The sequence below is a fragment of the Mustela nigripes genome, chromosome 9 (genome assembly GCF_022355385.1).
Source record: "Mustela nigripes isolate SB6536 chromosome 9, MUSNIG.SB6536, whole genome shotgun sequence".
NCBI lineage: Eukaryota > Metazoa > Chordata > Mammalia > Carnivora > Mustelidae > Mustela > Mustela nigripes.
This window is the reverse complement of record NC_081565.1, coordinates 47,721,604-47,743,019: the sequence shown is the minus strand read 5'-3', so window position 1 is coordinate 47,743,019 and position 21,416 is coordinate 47,721,604. Positions and strand designations below refer to the sequence as shown.

The following is a 21,416-nucleotide window of genomic DNA, read 5'->3' as shown; positions in this document are numbered from 1 at the left end:
CCCAGGACCCTGAGATTATGACCTGAGCCGAAGGCAGAGGTTTAACCTTATCCTGAGCCACCCAGGCATCCCAGGCCTCTGCTTTTAAGAAAAGAATGGAATACATGCATTTAAAGATATGCACATACTTGGCATTGAAATTAAAATTCTAGGTCTTGGGCGCCTGGGTGGCTCAGTGGGTTAAGCCTCTGCCTTCAGCTCAGGTCATGATCTCAGGGTCCTGGGATCGAGTCCTGCATCGGGCTCTCTGCTCAGTGGGGAGCCTGCTTCCTTCTCTCTCTCTCTCTCTGCCTGCCTCTCTGCCTACTTGTGGTCTTTCTCTGTCAAATAAATAAATAAAATCTTTAAAAAAAAAAATTCTAGGTCTTACCATCACAAGGCCTTTTCTGTTTCCACATTTTTAATAAAAAGCAATAACAAAGATTTGCAATTCCCACATGCTTAATTTAAGTTTGTACTTAAAGATTTTCTGCGGAAGCCTTCCCTGTAATACATGGGGACCTGGGTTTGCTCCTTGCTCTTTACAGAATTTTGACCCACGGGCTCTCTTGGACTTAGGCCAGAGAGGTTAAGTACCAAAGATTTCTCATTAAAACCTACTGTCACATATGCCCTGACAGGTAGTCCAGAGATAGCATCACCATGAACACGTAGTACCGTAATTACTGTTCCCCTCACTTTCAAACACTCCATCGCTAGAGAAATAGGACATTTTCCACAACTTGAGACAGCTGGCAGTTGTCATGTTAAAATGGGAAAAAGGAAAAAAAACCCACCAAACTTAGTCATAGAGGAAACCTTAAGTAATGCTAGTTTGGAAGGGCAGTGGGCTCCTAAAGTGAGGTCCTGGTAAATTAGCAAGCTGATGGCAGGCTTTTGCTTTTTTACGTAGATTTTTAATCATTGTGCTCTGGGTTACATGGCCAGCCCCACATGTACTCAAGTCAGATGGTTGTGAACCGTCTCACACCAGGTTCATTGGAACACAGTGATTGTTATGTCTGGAAAAGTACAGATCCTTGTTTCTGTTGGAATTTTCCAGTTGAGCCATTTGTTGTGGCAAAAAAGCATCTCATGAAGCAATTCTGGGGGACTGGGGAGGAAAAGAATTTAGGAAACTCCCCAGACTCGCCTCGCCTCCGTGTCACTGCCTCAGTGTTCCAGGTCAGCAGGCAGACCTGGTGATTTGGACATGCTGGTCACTGAGAGGTCCCCGCCTTCTGAAGTAACAGGCCAGCTGCTGTTATTACTGATTGTGGCATTTCCCTGGTTCATCGATCTGGCTCGGGATGTCCTCAAGTCGCCCCTAGAATGGTGGTCTCAGCCTACAGGCCAGCGGACTCCTTGCAGACACCGAAGGTCGCTGGACTGGGGCATATTGATGTGACAGTATGGAAAGGACTTTTTTTTTAACCACTTCAGTGAAGTTTCAGTCCCCTGTGATTTTGCAGAATCTGCTAGGTTTACCACAATTTTTGCTTTGCTTGCATAGCCTAAGTGATTCCTTCATGGCCAGTCACTTAATCTAATAGAATTAGTTGCCACCACGAAGTGTTGTGCTAGATTAATGGCGTAAACATCCCTGCTTTGTCTCTCAGTTGATATGGCAGCAGGAGATCATTATCTTTCCTTCATTAGACCTGCCAAGTTCACTGGTTAATTTGATCATTTTCTGTCTCCACAGTTCCTACTGACTATAGCTATTTGTCTGAGAGCAGTTTTATTAGAGCGGCCATTGGCTTCTTCGTCACAGGAGGGAAAAAAGGCAAGTGAGCACATTTCTTGAATGTTACCATTCTTCTTATGCGTTAGGTTTGGGTGCGCCAAGCTTGCTTCTGTAGGATTAAACTATAATCAACATGAAGGAGAGAATATTTTCGTCTGCTAGACCAACTTTGCGGTAGAAATGACCACAAGGCCAACACACCATGTCTTCTCTTGGAATCATTGTATCTGACCTTGGGAGTGGTGGGGTGGGAGGGTGGTCAGGGGGATCTGTGAAGACCTTAATCTTTTTTCAAAAAGTATGAGCATGCATTTCTTTTCTTCTTAATGTTGAGTGGGTATTGACCATAAAAGAGAAAATGCAGCTGAGACCTGACTTGGAAGTAAGTCTTCTCCCTGGACCTTGAATGATGGCTCTCTGTTGTTGGAATCACTGGCTCTAGCTCTTAATTGTATCTTGTGTTCTTTTTTTTTTTTTTTAAAGATTTTATTTATTTATTTGACACAGAGAGATCACAAGTAGGCAGAGAGGCAGGCAGAGAGAGAGAGGAGGAAGCAGGCTCCCTGCTGAGCAGAGAGCCCGATGCAGGACTCGATCCCAGGACCCTGAGATCATGACCTGAGCCGAAGGCAGAGGCTTAACCCACTGAGCCACCCAGGCGCCCTTCTGTTCTTTTTCTCTGCAAACATTTGTCCCTGTGGGATTCTTTGTTGCGGCCACCCACATTAGAGCACAAGCAACCTGAAGACAGATGGATTCGCCTTTCGTTTTTAACTGGAGTCTGAATAATGCCATAGAAGTTTTTCAATAAATGCTCTCTACTGATACACATCGACCATTCAGCAATGCGAGGGCAAATGTATCCCTCTTGAGAATTTGATAGCTCAGGAAATAGTTTCATTCATATAATATTCTTTTATTGATAGTTGCTAGTTTATTTCTTGCCTGGCCTTGTTGGGTCGATCTGGGCAAATCCAGTGCCTGCATTATGGTAAGACCATCCCAGTTTTGAGAGGAGTTTTTAAACAAATTAAACTGAAGAAATCTGGAGAACTCAGATTTAATTAATGAAGGTCATAAAAGAATAAAATCTTACTCTTGGAAGGGACATTAAAGGTCATGTCATCTGATTTCTCATTGAATATAGTAATCCCTGCAGCTTCCAGATTATAAACTAGTTTCAGAGTTTGGAGATAAACTCCTTTAGTTCCGAGAGTTCTTGAAACTGTAGTATTATTTTAGGGTCATGAGTTAGCATGACTGCTTTTACATACCCTCAGTAAAAATGGGCATATAGTTATGTCATTGTTGTACGTAATATAGTTATATATTAAACGTGTAGTATATTACATGTAATATAGAGTTAATTGTTTATAGTGTCATAAATTAAGTCTATTTACGGTAGTATTATAGTAGAGATGTCTTCATTAGTAAGAAATTGAACTTTTACTGAAGGAGCATCTAAAATTTCCATAGCCAGGATAATTCTAGGAATATATATTTTGTTCCTTTTTTTTTTAGTTTGCTCATTGATATCTTACAAAAATTTTAAATGATGACAACATGAGTTATTTCCATGAGAAATAAAAATTCTTCAGACAAAAGAAGATACATTTTTCTTTTCCAGTGAATAAAATGTAATGTGGACTCCCCAGATCCCTATTTCTTGGCAGACATGAATTTTCTCTGAATCCTGTGGGAAATTCAGGATTTCATGTTGGTTAAACATAACATTTTTATGATTACATAGTCATGGCACCACAGGAAATGTTCTGCTCTAGAATTGAAAAATCAGGTGGAGATGGCCTCAGTGACATTACTTGCAATCTTCCTGAAAGCCGTTTTAAGACAGATAAATGAAGTATTAAAAATGCCATATTACCAATCAGATTTTTGGCATTTTCAGGTTGTGGGAGAGGGCTGCCGCCTTGTCAGGTTTGCTGACTAGATTCAGAGGAAAATCTATTCAGCCTTACACATTACTAATGATGACCCCAGAGGAGTGGGCCGTGGGAGGCTGACCTCCGCCTCCGAAGCCCATTTACAAAAACAAAACCAGACCCTGCTCTGTGGGTCTAAATGGGATGGTCGAATGTGGAGGTGTGCATGCAAACGAGTGTTTTCTTCTTCAATATGCCCAGCTCATTTGAATTTTAATAACTCCCTTCTGAAGCAGCTTTTGAGTTTAAATGTCTGGATGTCACTCACTAGAGCCCAGTGGGGCTGCCGATAGGAAGGATGACAGCGTTGGTGAGCTCTTTTGAGGAAGAAATGGCTTTAGAGAATAAAAATCATGCGTGGTCTAGGCAGGAGAGAGGAGACTTCAGGCGTGGTATGGCTTCACTGCCTCTGTGTGCTGCTTCCTAACTCATGAGAGGAAGAAAAATGTGATGACTTATCCTGGATCCACATTTACACCAGGACAGGCTAGGGTATCATCAGGGTTAGCCAATCAGATTTGAGAAAGTGGATGCAAGGCCCTGGTGTGTAATGCTTAGGGCTTTTCTCCTCCTTGGATCCACATTTTAATATTCGGATGATAGAACACACAAGACGTTCAGAACATCCATTCCTTCACACAGGCCAAATCTGAAAACCCGACAGATGAAAATCTTTCTAGTTTTTAAAGACTACATTTAATAGCTTTGAATATAACTGGTTTTTTGCTCTGCCCCAACGTTCTCCTTTCTTCCCTGATAACCATGACCTCTCATGGCAGATGTCATCAACATCATCATTATTTATTCCCATGGACATTTCTTCACAATGCTATTAAGATATTAAAATATGCTCAGAATCTATCTGCCTATCATGGAATTATTATTATTTTTTCCCCTGAAGAGACTCTCAATTTTGACCCTTAGTTTTACTTCTTTTTTATTAATTTATTCTTATTTTCTGATCTTTGTTTTTCATAGCCATACTCAGATTTCATCGAGATTATATCTGTTTCTTTCATAAAACATTTAAAGGGGATCAAAAACACTAAATAAAAGCAATGGTTCACTTCTGGTGCTAACACCAGGTATTTCTACCTAATGACCGAGGATTATTTTTCTTAACATTCTGTTGCTGGGGAATGTGACTAGCTTTCCAAGCTTGTGTTTTTCTGTTAAGTTTTAAAGTTCACAGAAGTATTATTTGAGGAAAGTATATTTAAATCCTTGCAATAAAATCTCTATGAATAGCATTTCCTTCTTGATCCGAATTCATTGGTCACTGATGCATGTGCGTAAGTGCTGGACTCTTGTATAAACTATAGGTAGATATATTTTTCATTGGTCGTTTTGGGTTATTAGCATGAGATGTGTTTATTGGTGAGTGTAGTCAAAGGAAGCAGGATTAGTGAAGTCTGAGTATAGAGTAAACGATACGGGAAAGCTGTCCTGTTTTTCTGGTAAAATTATGAAGTCGGTTGCTGAGATTGTGTTAAAGTATTTTAATTTAGTAATAGTTTACCTATATAAAGCTTTTGACAAGTATTACTAGAAAGGAATACTTGTATATTATACTAAGTTCAAAAATGGTTTCAATCTCCTATAATCTCACCACCCAGAGATAGCCACATAGATATTCCAACACAGGTCCTTCTAGATGTGTGTGTGTTAGATGATATTGAATCATAAAATTTCTTTTATTTTGTTGCCTGTTTTTTAAAAACTTAACTTTTCATGTAAATGGACATAATCACTCATCTCCTCCAAAAGAAGATTTGGGGGAAAAGTACAAAAAGAATCCTTATGTCATTTCCTAGACATTTGTTAATGGGATATGTTTTGGGAGTATTTGATGGCTATTTTTGGTTATAAATACCATGAAAAATATTTGAAAGGAAAAAAAGTCACCAATTATCCCATGAATTCCTAACTGCTATTGTTGTTCTTTTTTTTTAAGATTTTATTTATTTTTTTGACAGACAGAAATCACAAGTAGGCAGAGAGGCAGGGAGAGAGAGAAGGGGAAGCAGGCTCTCTACCGAGCAGAGAGCCAAACTCAGGGCTTGATCCCAGGACCTGGGACCATGACCTGAGCCAAAGGCAGAGGCTTTAACCCACTGAGCCACCCAAGTGCCCCTATCGTCATTTAAAAAAATATTCTCTTCAATTAGTTGCTTTTATGCACATGCAGTTTTTACATATTTCCAAATAAACATATACTTTGAATCTTTTATTATCATTTCCCTACCTTTCATTATATCTCCATAGTTACCATTTTTTAATGATGGTAGAGTATTCCATCAACTTGATGGATCATAATTTAGCCATTTTTCTATGTGTCATTTAAAAAATTTCCATTATGGGGAACATCTCTACGCATGTAGCTTTTGCTTTTCTACATACAGGTTTCCTCAAGATACATTCTCAGCAACTTACAATTGGCAAAAGGATTTGGTGATGCTGGGGATGGCTTGGCCTCACTGTTCTTCGAAAGGATTGTACAGGTTTTGGTACCTCAGCCCTGGGTGCATGTGAAAAGCAGTATATTTTTGAGGTAAAAGGCGTGAGAGTCACGCTGCTGCGGTTCGTGCCCCACTCCCACCACAGGTAGGCTATGTAATTTCAGACAAGCTGCTTAAGTCCCGAAGCCCCAGTTGCTTCTGTAAAGTGGAGAAAATAACTGAATCTTCTTTATAGAGTTTTGGTGAAGATTATGAGTCACATTATGTGACAGTGCTTAGAAAACAAAGTAAGAAACCCTTTCTAGCTATCATTTTACAAAGCAAACCAACATACAGATAAACAGATGATTACAATAAAAATCCATCAGGTATAAAATGATACCATAACACTGCTTTAATTTACATTTCATTGCCAGAAGGAATGAACACTTTTGTGTGTATTTACTATTCAAGAAGTTTACTTTTAAATTAAATTTAGACAACACTTTTTTAAAAAAATTCAATTACTTTGTTTTGAAGTAAGCTGTACACCCAAAGTGGGGCTGTGGGGCTTGAACTCACAGCCATGAGATCGAGAGTAGTATACTCTACTGACTGAGCCAGCAAGGCACCCCTAAGATTTGTACATTTTTTTTCTCTTACTTTTTGTTTTGAAATGAATCCGAACTTGTAAAAAAGTGAAAATAGCCAGAGAACCCTATTCAGGTTTCACTGACCATCCAAGTGATGTCTTTAGCAGAGAACAAATTTAATCCAGAATGTCACACTGCACTTAACCTGTCCTATCTCTTCAGTCTCCTTCAATCGGGAATAGTTCCTCAGTTGTTCTTTACCTTTCAAGACTTGAACATGCAGGGCGCCTGGGTGGCTCAGTGGGTTAAAGCCTCTGCCTTTGGCTCGGGTCGTGATCCCGGGGTACTGGGATCGAGCCCCGTATCAGGCTCTCTGCTCAGCAGGGACCCTGCCTCCTCCTCTCTCTCACTCTGCCTGCTTGTGATCTCTGTCTGTCAAATAAGTAAATAAAATCTTAAAAAAAAAAAAAAAAAAAGACTGGAACATGCTTTTTGGATTTTTGTTTTTCGTTTTTTGGGAGTTTTTGGTGGTTTTTTGTTTTTTGGGGTTTTTTTGAAAGAGCGTGAGTGGGAGCAGGGAGGAGCAGAGGGAAATAGAGAAATTTTTTTTTTTTTAAGATTTATTTTTTGTATTTTAGAGAGAGAGAATCCTCAAGCAGGCTCTCTGCTGAGCAGGGAGCCAGACATGGGTCTTGATCCCACACAAAAATTTTATTTCATGTAATTATTTGCTATTCTATTATTCATTATTTCAATCTTCATACTGTTCCATATTTGATCAGCGAGAACCTCTTTAAATTGGCTTTGTGTCCTTTTGACATGACCCCATCATTCTGTGAGTACATTGTTTCATTGTGGCCCAAGAAGATGTGCTAGACTCATCTCGTATTATCCTCAGCTCTGTAACAGCCAGGTAGCTCAGGTTCCTTTTAGAGGGGAGTGATACTTCTAAACAAAGATCTGGGTACAAATTCTCCTTGTTCCTGAGATGATCACTGCTCCCAAGCTTTCTCAGTGAACAGTTGTTAGGAAATAGATACACATACCCTCTCTCTCTCTCTCTCACTCTCATATCTATATTCATTTTTTTATCTCAATATATATACATGGAAAGCCACTAGTTTATAGTAATATCTCCAATTCCAATTCAACACCACAGGGTTCATTGTACTTTTTTCCCTCTTTTCATATTTGTAACTCTCTTCCCTGAGAGTGAGAAACCGGCTCCATTTTTCTCCTAGAGCTTTTCATTTGTGGAGGCCCCCTGTATGCGAACAGTCTGCTGTCCCCACTGGGCCACAGCCCTGTGGAAGCCACCTTCCCCTCTTGGATCCTGATCCCCAGTGGGCAGCCACCCTGCTTGGCAGCCTTCCTGGTGCAAAGGGGTCTGGGGATGTTATTGTAGTGATGAATTCTGAATGTTGTTGACCTGCTTCTACAGAACATCCTACCAAGTCTGAATATCTCACCTCTCAGAATCTTCAGCTGTTTCTAACTACTGTCTGGATTTAGAGTAGTTTCTGGCAGGGGCGAAGCATCTCTTCGACTCCACAACTAAGCCATGCTGTCATTATCTCAACCTGTGTGTTCTGCGACTTGGTCTAGAAAAATCCTAGTGACCCTTTCCATCTTGGTTTAAACATCCTTTCCTTATTCAGTGTTTCCAGACTAGTTTGGATTTCTTATGTTACATTTTCCAATGTTTCTCACAGTACTTGACATAGGAGTAGTTATTTTCTTAATTGTTTCTGACTCTTTGTTTAAAATCTCTCTTTCCCATTGGACTCTTGTTTCCTCAAGGACAGGAAGAACATAGGTGTTTTATCCTAAATGCTTTGAGAACAGAGTACTTGATGTTTAATCATTTTCAAATATTGGTTGATCTACAGCTCTGTGTGTGTGTGTGTGTGTGTGCGCGCGCGCGTACACGTATATTAAATAATTCTAAGCTAATTGCTTCTAAACAACACTGAGGATGGAGAAAATAACGGCATGTCCACACTATGCGAACAGCGCGCCGTGATGGGGATAGATGCGCCACCGGCTGTCAGCCGACTGCTTGTTACCAGACTTTTACTGGAGGGGTTACACATGTGTGTTGTGGCATTGAGATGTGATCCTCTGTGTAGCTAAAGTATGTGTGATAATGGGTCCTGTTGTAATGCATTATGTTCGGATATGCCGTTTATATCAAGGTTCTTTGAGGCTGTCAACTGGATGAGAGATTTAAAGCAACTTTGTATCTGGATTTTAAAACATCTGGATCCTGTTAACAAGGACTGTTAGGCCTTCTCAGTTCCAAAGCCATCGTCTCTAAAGCATTCCTGAATTTCTTTTTATCTAAGGCACTTACTTGAAAGACAAAGCACAGCCAAGAAGGGAGCTAATCATTCCCGTTGCTTAGACTTGGATTCCTGTGTCCAGCACTGAAGATCTCTGGGGAGCTAACCACGTGACTCTGTTCTCCCTTTTGGGGACTCCCCCCACCCCCCGCCCCCAACCACCACGTGCTTGGAACTGCCAAGTATTTTCTCCATTCCTAACAGTTACTATAATTCCTTTCATTCCAGTTAGTGTCAGAATTAGTTCCCTGCAAATAAAGCGGAAAATTTTGTGTGATTCTAGTTACGCCTCTCAGTACCAATGCTCTGCCCTTTTTTGAAAAGGGGAAGATTTATTGTGTCATAGCACTTACTTGATTTTCAAGCCTCTGTTCCCTGCTTCAAGGTCTTGTTTCTGACTCTTGCTTGTGCATCAGGTCAGTTCCAAAGAGTGGAGAAGCAAGGTGCAAAGTGTATAATGAAGTGTGGTTGTGTGTAGTTACATATAGTGCAAGTTGTTGGCGCAAGACTTCTTGTGTAAGCAATAAAATAGGGTGTGGTTTTGTGTGTGCCTGTGTGAAATGGTCATATTTTGCACTGGGTCCTAATGTTAGAGCACGTAGTGTCTGTCTTTCCTGATTCCCTAGATCCTCCAGAAACAACAAAATTTCTGTCGTAAATTCTGTAGAAGGACCTGGAATAAAATGTTATATAATTTTGAAAACACTTGACCTAAGAAAAAGAATTTAAAGGTATCTGCTTATGAATTAATGATTTCCAATGTAAAACTGGATTCATGTCCTTAATAGGAGAGAAAAGCAGTTCTATGCACAGATTTTTGTGTCCTGTCTGCCAGTTCATCAGGCCATTTCTGAGAATCACATGCCAAAACGACCCCAAAAATGCGGCTTCATTTTCTGTATGTGATGTCTACTTTGCTGCCCACATTATAGGGACAGTTGCCCCATGTGTGTAACCAGGATGGTGTTCTGGGAATGGCCAACCAGTTAATTCCTAGCATAGCATTTTGATTTTTATCACACCTGATTCTTTCCTTGTCGGTGTGTCTGTCCTCTCATTAGAATATAAGCGCCATTAGTGAAGGTGCCTGTTCCGTCTTGTTGAACACTCTTACTCATGTCTGGAACAGTGCGTGGTACCCTCTTGATGCTCAGTGATTGAATGAATGATTTTTTTTTCTTTTTTTTGGTCAGAAATTCTTCTCTTTGTAAAAGCAGTGGTAAATTCCCTGATAATACTTCCTGCACTCCTGGTATTGTGTCTTAAGATGGAATAGAAATAAAGCTTCAGTTATTGGTAGCAGAGGCTAGAAACATGATAGATGTGTTGAACTTTTAACATTTTTAGAAAGCGAAAAAGCGCTTGTCAGAGGGGAGAAAAACATCACTGGAAGGTATACTACTAGTTTTCCCTTTCCAGGTTGGCAGAGGCAAGGGTAAGGAGGAAGTAGGTTAGTTGGTGACTAGTCTAAGAAAACATACTGATTTTTGAGGTCCTGGGATTGAGCCCCGCTTCAGCTCCCTGCTCAGTAGGGAGTCTGCTTCTCCCTCCCTCTGCCTCTGCCCTTTCCCCCACTCATGCTCTCTCTCTTGCTCTCTCTAACAAATAAAATCTTAAAAAAAAAAATGCTGATTTTTGAGGTGGCTCTAACTGGAAATAAGAATGTAAAACATCAGGAAAGGCCTGGATGAGTACCGTGGATTTACTCATCATCAATATATGAATGGGGAGTCTGCTTCTCCCTCTGCCCATCTCATTTGTGCTCTCTCTCTCTCATTCTCTCTCTCTCTCTCTGAGAAGAAGAACCGGACTCCCTGCTGAGCAGAGAGCCCAACATAGGGCTCAATCCCAGGACGCTGAGATCATGAGCTGAGCCAAAGTCAGATGTTGAACCAACTGAGCCACCCAGGCACTGTTTTAACCATTTTAAAATGTTCAGTTCAGTGGCATTTCGTGGATTCACAGTGTTGTGCAAGCATCACCACTATGTAGCTCCCACATATTTTCAGCGCCCCAAAAGGAAACCTTGTGCCCATTGAGCAGTTGGCTCCCCATTTCCCCCAGCCCCAGCAACCACTAATCTGCCTCTGTCTCTGTGGATATGCCTGTTCTATATGCTTTATTTAAGTGAAATCGTACACTGTATGGCACTTTGTGACTGGCTTCTTTCACTTTGCATAATGCTTTCAAGGTTCACCCATGTTCTGGTGAACATCAGAATTGCATTCCTCTTTACAGCTGAGTAATATGCCATTGAGTGAATATACACTTTATTCATTCATTCATCAGTTGATGGACATTTGGGTTGTTTCTGCCTGTTATGAGTGGTGCTGCTATGAAGGTTTGTGTACGAGTCTTTGTTTAAACACCTATTTTCAATTCTTTTGGACATATGTGAGTGCAATTGCTGGGTCCTATAGTAATCCTGTGTAATTTTTCAAGAAACTGCCAAACTGTTTTTCCATAGTGGCCATACCATTTTATATGCCTGCCAGCAATGTATGAGGGTTCTGATTTCTCTACACCCTTGCCTGGTAAACCATTATACCCTCTGTTCATCTGGCTGTTTCTCCAGTCACCAGGGCAGCAATTTGCCATGTGTTCTGTCCTCTGTTGCAGAACCTAGAATTGTGGATTTTTTAGTCTGTTCAGCTTTTTACTTGTTATCAGGACAGCGTGGCGACTTTCAAGCTACTTACATGCAGAACTGGAAACCAGAAGTCATTCCTTTTAACTTCTATTAATTGTAAAAAAGCACAATGTGAAATTTACCATCTTGGCCATTTTTTAAAAGATTTTTTTAAAAAGATTTTATTTATTTATTTGACAGACGAAGATCATAAATAGTCAGAGAAGCAGGCAGAGAGAGAGGAGGAAGCAGGCTCCCCACTGAGCAGAGAGCCCGATGCAGGCCTCCATCCCAGGACCCTGGGATCATGACCTGAGTCGAAGGCAGAGGCTTTAACCCACTGAGCCACTGAGGCACCCCTAAAGATTTTATTTATGTATTTGTTAGAGAGGCAGAGAGAGAGAGCATGAGCAGGGAGAGGAGCAGCAGGCAGAGGAAGAAGCAGGCTTCCCACCAAGCAAGGAGCCTGATGTGGGACTCGATCCCAGGACCCTGGGATCATGACCTGAGCTGAAGGCAGACACTTAACTGACTGAGCTACCCAGGCGTTCCACCATCTTAAGCATTTTTAAGTATATGGTTCAGTAGTGTTACATATGTTCACATTGTTGTAAAAACCAATCTCCAGATGATTTTCATCGTGCAAAACTGAAGCTCTGTACCTATTAAATAATGTCTACCCTTTCTCCTGCCCCATTATCCCTGGCAGCCATCATTCTGTTTTCTGTTTCTCTTAATTTGACCACTTAAATACCTGATATAAAGAGACTTGTACAGTATTTGTCTTGTTGTGACCGTGTTGTCTCATTCAGCATAGTGTCTTCAAGATTCATTTATGTTGTAGCATATGACAGAATTGCCTTTCTTTCTTTTTTTTTTAGTAAGTAATATCTTTTTTTTTTAAGATTTTATTTATTTATTTGACAAACAGAGATCACAAGTAGGCAGAGAGGCAGGCAGAGAGAGAGAAGAAAGCAGGCTCCCGGCTGAGCAGAGAGCCCAATGCAGAGCTTGATCCCAGACCCTGGGACCATGACCCTAGCCGAAGGCAGAGGCTTTAACCCACTGGGCCACCCAGGTGCCCCTGCCTTTCTTTTTAATATTGACTACTGTTTCATGTGTGTATCAATCACATTTTTTTCTCCATTTATCCACTGACTGATGTTTGGGTTGCTTCTGTTTTTTGGCCATTGTGAATAGTACTGCTGTGAACAGTGGTGTACAAACATCTCTTCAAGATTTCTGCTTGTAATTCGTTTGAATATATGCTCAGAAATGGGATTTCTAGATCATATGGCAGTTCTGTTTTTAGTTTTTTGAGGCGCCATCATACCGTTTTCCATAGGGGTTCTACCACTTTATAATCCCACTGACAGTCCACAAGGGTTCCAGTTTCTCTAGTTTCTGCACATCTTTACCAACGCGTGTTATTTTCTTTTCCTTTCCTTTTTTAAAAATAGTAGTTGTCCTAATGGATGTTATCTCATTGTGAGATATTATCTCATTGTGGTTTGATTTGCAATTCTCTACTGATTAGGGATGTTGAGCATCTTTCCAAATTATTATTGATTCTTTGTGTATCATCTCTAGAAAAACTCTACCCCTGCTTCTCCTTTCCCATATGCAGCATCTGCTGATTCTGCTACTTTTCTGCTGATTTAACCTCTGCTTCTCCTCTTTACCTATGCTTTTCCTTTTTGCAGCTGTTTATCCTTTAGCAGACTTTGCCCCAACTTCTGCTTCCCCTCTTCCCAGGACTGCTGATTCGCTGGCTTTTCTGCCTCAGCTTCTTCTCCTGTCCTCCTTTCTGCAGCATTTGCCCTTTTGCTGATTGAACCCACCTTAGCTTCCCCTTTGTTCTGTGCCTTCTCATTTTGCTGCCTCTTCTGTCTCAGCTTCTCCCTTTTCTTGTGCTTTTCCTTTCTGCAGCTGTTGTTTCCTTTACAGATTCTGTCCCCACCTCAGCTTCCCCTTTGTTCAGTCCCTGCTGATCGTGCTGCCCCTTCTGTCTCAGCTTCTCCCTTTCCCTGTGCTTCTCCTTTCTGCAGCTGTTGTTCCTTTTTCAGATTCTGTCCCCACCGCAGCTTCCCGCTCGTTCAGTCCCTGCTGATCGTGCTGCCTCAGCTTCTCCCTTTTCCTGGGCTTCTCCAGCTGTTGCTCCTTTCACTGACTCTGCGCTCGCCTCTGCTTCCTCCTTGTTCAGCCCCTCCCGATCGTGCTGCCTCTTCTGCCTCAGCTTCTTCTTCTCTTGCGCTTGTCCTTTCTACAGTTGTTGCTCCTTTTCTGACTCCACCCCTTTACTTCATTCTCTTTCAGTGGCTGCTGATTCTGCTGCTTATCTGCTGATCCTTACCTCTTTTTCCTTTTCCTGAGTCTACTGCTCTTTCTGCTGATGCTGATTTCCCTTATGCCACGTGTGTTGATCCAGCCGCTCTTGCTTCTCCTTGCTATTTTAGTTTTTTGCACATCATTTCTGGCTCCCTTCAAACTTCACTTTTATATGGCCCTTAGTGGCTACTCGAACTCTGACTGTGTGTTATGGCTCCACTCATAATTACTCAACTGTTTCATCGTGTCATTTTCAAATTAGCCTCCTTCTAAAAAAACACAAACAATGTGCATAAACAGTGAATTTTGGATCACTGAAAAAAATAACATTAAATTTAAAAAATTATGGTAAAGCTATATGTACTGTCATAGAGAGCTTATCAACCGGGATATTAGCTGTATCGTAGGTGCTCACCCCTGGAGCCTTCAGCCATGGCCCAGGCTGCAGAGTCAGTGCTGTGGGGAGGGGGCTGCAGGCACCAAGGGACTTCGTGGTGGTTTGAAGGGACCATGCCCGAGTAGGCAATAGTTCCCTCCTTTTCTGGAAGTGAGTGAATGAATAATGAGGCAATAATGGGAATCGGTTACTCTTTTTAGAAAGTTGGATGAAGTACCACAGGTGAGGAGGGAAGACAGTTAAGTAGTAATGTGGGACGTGTCTGTCCGGGCGAGAGGGGGCGACTGAAGGCGAATAGGAAGGAGAAGCCCCGGAGGAGCAGGCTTCTGTAACAGACAGGGTTGAGACTGAGAGCACAGAATTGAAGGCCCGACCGCAGTTGCAGGTGTGCCACCAAATCGTTTGAAACTGGAAAGAGGGAAAGTTGGCATTTCCCCCTCTCACGGTGCTGTCAAGGTGTCTCACTAATTTGTTTCCTTTCTGTCGCAGGTCCCGAGTCTGTGCCTCCTTCCCTTCTCAAAGTTGTGATGAAACCCATCGCAGCTGTCGGAGAAAGCTACCAGTATCCTCCTGTGAACTGGGCCGCACTCCTCTCTCCACTTATGAGGCTAAACTTCGGTAAATATCAAATGTTTTTAGGCCTTCGGACCCTGCTTTTAGGATGTGACCTGAAGAGAAAGAGAGATTCTGGGTCACAGTCAGTGGTGACTGGAGAGACCTTTGGGATCTTGAGGTTTGTCTTCTTGGATGGAAGAGCTGGGTTACTTCCACCGAGTCACTTTCTAGATCGCTTAGGCTGAGCAGGAGGAGGAGGTCTGAAGACACAGGCCAGGTGCACTCATCAAAGCAGTGCTTGGCCGACGTGTGCCTGTTGCTGCGTGTGTGGGGCAGGTCCCAGAAAGCCCGGTTTGATGGTCATCACACTGCACGTCTCTGAGAGCTCTAGGATTCAAGGAAGCCCCCTGTGGCATGGAGCATTAGTTTTCTGTTGCTGCTGGAACAAGTTACCACAGATTTAGTGGCTTGAAGCACATCAAATTTATCAGTATATAGTTCTGTCGATCCGAAGTCCAGCATGGTTCTTGGCCACGGCATCGTTCTTTCCTAGATGCCCTGAGGAGTGCTATGGTCTGTGTTTTTGTCCCCCCAAAATTCATATGTTGAAATCCTAATCCCTAGTGTGTTGGTATGTGGGGCCTTTAGGAGGTAAGTAGGTCATGAGTGTGGAGCCCTCTGAGGCCCCTGAGAGCTCCTTAGCCCCTCCCGCAGTGTGAGGACACAGCAAGAGTTGGCATTCTACAGCCGGGGACACAGGGTTCCACCAGAACCCGACCATCCTGGCACCCTGATCTTAGACTTCCAGCTGCCAGAACGATGACAAGCATATTTCTATTGTTTATAAACCAGCCGTTCTGTGACATTTTGTTAGAGCAGCCCAAGCAGACGAAGGCTGGGAGAATCTATTTCTCTCCCTTTCCCAGCTTCTAGAGGCTGCCCACATTCCTTGGCTTGTGTCCCCCTGTTTCTTCCTCTTCAAAGCCTGCTACGGAGAGCCACAACCTTGTCACACTGTCCTCTTCCTAGTTCTTTCCTTACAACCAGGAAAGGTTTTCCACATTAAAGACTCATGTGATTAATGGGTCCATTTGCATAATCCAGGATAATCTCCCCACCTCAGCAGTCCTTAACCTCAATCACTTCTCAGAAGTTCCTCTGCCAAGCAGGGTAACACAACATAGTGACAACTCCAGGCATTGAGATGGCAGCATCTTTAAGGGCCGAGGTTCTCTTTACCACAGATACTTTGTGAGGAGAGACAGAGGGAGCACACGCCTCTCATTCACCTACCACAGCCTCTTTTATGATGTTAGCGTATGCAGATTTAATCCCATGTACTTGCCCCCCCCCACCTCAAGAAAAAGATTGGGGAGAACCACCTTTTAACAGTGCTGTATTACTCTGTGTGTGTGTGTATTTGCAGTGTTTGCTCTGTTATTTACAGTGGGGTGCTCGCTTACATATGATATGCAGAAAGACTTGTAAATTGTAATTTATGTACAACTGAAAGGATAATCAAAGATGATTTTGACTATACACAGGTTTTGCACTTAAATGCTTTCATTTGAACCTAATACCTCTATAACTATGATGTCACCGTACCGTGTTTCTGGAGATTTCGTTTGAAAAGTATGTTCTCCGGAGCCTCCCCTGTTTTTATGCGGTGTATTAAAAATGTTTGTGTTTTAGCATAAATCCTTAGAAAAAAGAAGAAAAGGTCTGGTTGGGAAAATATGCTTGCTGATGGGAATCGGGCTAATAAAAGTCTGGACTGCAAGAGAATGTGGTGACCATTTTTTATTTTTTTTAAGATTTCTATTTATTTACTTGACACAGAGGGAGAGAACACAAGTAGGCTGAGAGGCAGGCAGAGAGAGAGGGGGAAGCAGGCTCTTCTATGAACAGAGAGCCTGATGCGGGGCTCGATCCCAGGACACTGAGACCATGACCTGAGCCAAAGGCAGAGGCTTACCCCACTGAGCCACCCAGGCACCCCATGTGGCTACATTTTTAAGTCCTTCCGGACATAAACAGATTTCTCTGTCTTCAGAATGAAAGGTGGAGAGGAGGGGAAAACAGAGACAGGGAGTTAGTTTATCTAGAATTTTTCTCAAGTTTTTGTTAGTATTAGATTCTTTAGATTTCTTAGGACATCACAAGAGAAATTTCCTGAGCGAGATCATGGCCCTTGTCAGTTCCAAGACTTAAACCTCTGCTGCCAGTGGGTACAATCTTTGCTTCATAGTGGAAAGGTCACTTGGCATATCTTTTGGTTCACTCAAGTACTGTTCCTGGGAGAAGTCATACCAGCAGGCACTTTGATTTGAGACATGGAAGCCTGACAGTGAGTCCCAGGAGAAGCTGTATTGCCTATATTCTTGTCTACTCTTGCAGGGGAAGAGATCCAGCAGCTGTGCCTTGAAATTATGGTGACACAGGCGCAGTCATCCCAGAATGCAGCTGCGCTCTTGGGACTGTGGGTGATGCCGCCACTGATCCACGGTTTGAGCGTAAGTCACATTTAAGGGTGCTGGGCAGCAGGCGGATACGATTCTTTTGGGGGAGAGGAATGCTCATTTCTGTGTGCAGTCTCAAAGTCAAGAGTGGACAGATGTGATTTTCTAAAACTCAGGGCCTTGGCAGTCGCTGGCCAGCAGACTGGGAGAGTATGTGATTCAGACCTCTTCCCTAGCTGTTGGCGTTCGTGCTTTCGGCTCCCGTTGATTACGGAAAAAGGAAAATGATGGTCAGAGATATTAAAGTTCCTTTCTCCAGATCGTGCAGCTAGAAAATTGTGGTGTTAGTGAAACCTCGGCTTATCCCTAGGATATGCAGGATGTTGGTTCAGTAGGTATTAAGAGAATGGCAAATCCATCTATGATCCCTCCCTTTCACAGAAAAGGCAGCAATTCAGGTGGGCCCTGAAGGCTTGGTAAGGTTTTGTTAGGCATCAAGTTAGAGGCACGGGGCAGGGTGCTGGTGGGGGGCGGGGCGTGTAGGTGCAGGGAGGAGACATCTCTGCCGGGATGTTTGGCTTGAGCCAAGTGCTGAGGAAGAAGTAACGTAGCCCAGTATCTATGACCGAAGGAGCCAGATTGTTTAAAAATGCAAAATTAACAAATTGTATAAATTTGAATATATTCAAAGCTAGGACCAAACAAAGCAAAAAACCCCACATTCCATGATTCCTTAGAGGTTTACCAATTGATCCTAAATTAACTGATCCTGTTACTCTTCAGGAAGCTTTAATTCCTTGCAAATAGTGTGAAGTTCTCATATTTCTTCCTCGGCCTTTTAACTTCAGTTCCTGTCCCGTCCTTTTGTCTTCTAAGCTCTGCTATGTATTCTAGTGCTCCTTAATTGAAGGGGGACAGACGGAGGGCTGCGTCCCCGTGTCAGCAATGACCGTGAGGTGTCTGGCCCAAGCACCTCCCATCCGGCTGCCAGTACCCGGTGCTTGCTAGGTACCCGCTACTTGTAAGTGCTCAGTGAGCAGTTTTGGACAGCAGACTGAAGCTCTCTTCAATTCTGGCAGATTCTTTTTTCAACCTTGAGTTATAATTTATCGTCCATAAAGTATGGCTGTGTTGAGCGTACAATTTGATGAGCTCCAGGACACTTATACATTTTCGTCCATCCCCAGTAATATTTCTATCACTCCCTGCCAAAACTGCATTGTCCCCACCTGGAGACGATCCCCACTCCCAGTCTCAGACCCAGGCTACCTCTGATCTGCTTTTGGTCTCTATAGTTTTTCTCTTTTTAGAGAACTTTCCTAATAAATTTAAATTTCGTATAAGCTTTAGAAATTCTTTAGAAAGGCATCATACAATATGAAGTCTTTCATGCCTGGCTTATTTCATTTCTGAGAAGTCGAGTTTTTTTGTTTCCACTTTACAAGTTGATAAACTGCGGCAGGTTGCAATTAAACAAAATTTATATTGCCAATAAACAGGAGTGAGTCCGGCTGACTCCAAAGTCTGTGTCTAAGACACTGTTCTGTGAACCTCTCCTTCCTTTTGAGTCAGGTGTACCTCAAACAGCCTGTCTTGTTTACCTCAAAAATCTTTCTAGAATTTAGTTCTTCTCCCACTTCCCTGTTACTTTTTTGGCATTTGTCCATGATTGTGGACTCTTATTATCTATGTTAATGAACAAATGAAGTTTGTGAATTCATTTTCTTAATTATATATCTTCTCATTTACAAAAAAGATCAGGAATGGCATGTTCTTTCCAGTGAACTGTTTAGCTAAGTCTTGCAGCCATGCTGATACTTTTTTTGAAATTTACTGGGCTGTGTCAGGTTTTCTTTCCCTTTTTTTTTTTTTTTTTTTTTTTAAGACCACTTCTTTCTGACTCGCTGCTCCTTTGGTAGCATACCTGTGTTCCTAAGAACTTCTCGGCCTCCTCTCTTAACATGTCTGGCACCAGCTATTTTCAAACCGTGCCCCCTTTTCAGCTCTCATGACCTCCAGGAAGCCAAGGTCATGTCCCCATTTGTGTGGTCTGCAATGGTCCTGGCATGCCAGTCCCTTTGATTTCCTTATGTTTCTTGGAAGAAGAAATTAATAATATCAGGTATTCCGATGAGTCCATTTCCTGCAGAGGAGCCTTTCACCTTCAGGATTTTGGTTCTTGCCAGAGAATGTGACCTTTTAAGACTGAACAGCAGCTGGGGCACCTGGGTGGCTCAGTGCGTTAAGACTGAACAGCAGCTGTCATGTACATTGAGAAGTAGCACAGTATTTTCCTCCCTGTAAAAAGACCCATGGCTTAAGCGGAGTGGTTCACGGGTGGATTGGCAGATGCTGTCTATACCCACGAGTCACTGTGGGTCACAAGTCCTGGCAGCAGCAACCAAAATTGCATGCCTCGGTGGCCCATTGGACCATGAGGCTGGGGGCCCTGTGGGGCCAAGAAGTAACACGGACCTTTCTTCTCTCATCCTATCCTCAAACACACGGACAGCCTCCAGGTTTTGAGCACCACGAACCTAGATGTGCTTGTTTCTGACCTCTTTTCTTTTGCTTCCAGGTGAATATCAAGAAGTACCTCCTGGTGTCCACGCCTCTGTGGGTAAAACATGTCTCTGACGAACAGATCCGGGGCTTCGTTGAAAATGTGATGGTGCCCGTTTTTAGAGCAGCTTCTCTGCCTGCCCAGGCTGAGTTGCGCATGAGTGCCCTGCAGGGGCTGGGTCAGGCCATGAAGCTGCCCAGCCCTACCCACCACCTCTGGAGTCTGCTCTCTGAAGCTACGGGAAACATTTTCGACCTTCTGCCAAATAAGATTCGGGTGAGAAACAAAAATATTTGCACTTTGACAATTTATGTTTGGGATTTTTGAAAGCCCTTTTGGCAAAGCAGGGAGGTGTATATTTTAAGAATGTGGCAGGAAGGCTAGGAAGAAATAACCACATTTTTCATGAGGAATGTGTTTGCTTCCAAGATCTAAATTGAGGTTGAACATTTAGAACCAAAGTTGGGAGCAAGCTGAGCTGCTGGGTTAACGAGTGCTACACCAGGAAATACGCCCTTGGGCCTTTTACCAAATGCAGAAGATGAGCGGGCTCAGAAGTGCTTCCACATTGCGCCTGGAGACTCTTTGGGCACAATGTCCCATATTTTACTTATATCAAGTGACATAATCCTAGCCTTTCAGCTCCTCCAACAGATTCCTGAATTGTAGTTTTACAAAGAAATTAAAAAATTTCTTTGGAACGATGGATTCTGATAAGAGGAAAAAAGCACAGCCACACAGATAAGTACAGCCACATAAATAAAATAATAGGAAAGGTGGTTTTTGTTCTGTTTTTCAGTAAACTCTATGCCCAGTGTGGGGCTTGAACTCATGACTCTGTGATCAAGCATCACCTGCTCTAACAACTGAGCCAGCCAGGACACCCCAGAAAGATGTTTTTTTAAATGATAAAAATTGGCCATATATTTGGTTTGATTAATGTCTCATAAGCTGCTGTTCATGAAAATAAGTAAATCTAATAATTTGTCAGAACATGGAGACTATATCTGTTATGTTACCTTGTGTTTTGACATGCTTGTGATTTTTCTTTGCCAGAGAAATGATCTAGAGCTGTATGTCAGTGTAGCAAAATGCCTCTCAGAAATGACAGATGATGAAGCCAATCGGGTTGCCCAGATTACGGAGGTAAGAATGTATTTATACATTTATTTCCATTACTGAAGTGGGGGTTACAATTGAAGAGGTGACTACAGTATCCTTTTGACGGAAGCTAGTTTTACTTCATTATCTCTTAGTGGTTGATTTGAGGAAGCTCTCTGTGTTCACTGTGGGATCTCATGTTTAGGCTAGTGGTATGGATGGATAGATGGATGAACAACATTTTAACCTAATTCCACTTTGTCAAGATCATGTTCGTGTCACCTATGGGCAAACAAAAGTACAGGACAACATCTTCAATAAAAATCCGTAAGAATGGGAATATTC

General features: G+C 42.4%; 1 protein-coding gene across 3 annotated transcripts in view; it reads left to right on the top strand.

Moving 5' to 3' along the window:
* Positions 1-21,416, top strand: part of FOCAD (focadhesin) — a 302,980-nt gene that overhangs the window by 264,396 nt on the left and 17,168 nt on the right. For all 3 annotated transcript variants that reach the window (XM_059411566.1, XM_059411567.1, XM_059411568.1), the window contains 5 exons: positions 1,685-1,765; positions 14,883-15,011; positions 17,346-17,461; positions 19,986-20,246; positions 21,027-21,116. In XM_059411566.1, the coding sequence (XP_059267549.1) occupies positions 1,685-1,765; positions 14,883-15,011; positions 17,346-17,461; positions 19,986-20,246; positions 21,027-21,116 (677 nt within the window). The remainder of the gene's footprint in view (positions 1-1,684; positions 1,766-14,882; positions 15,012-17,345; positions 17,462-19,985; positions 20,247-21,026; positions 21,117-21,416) is intronic.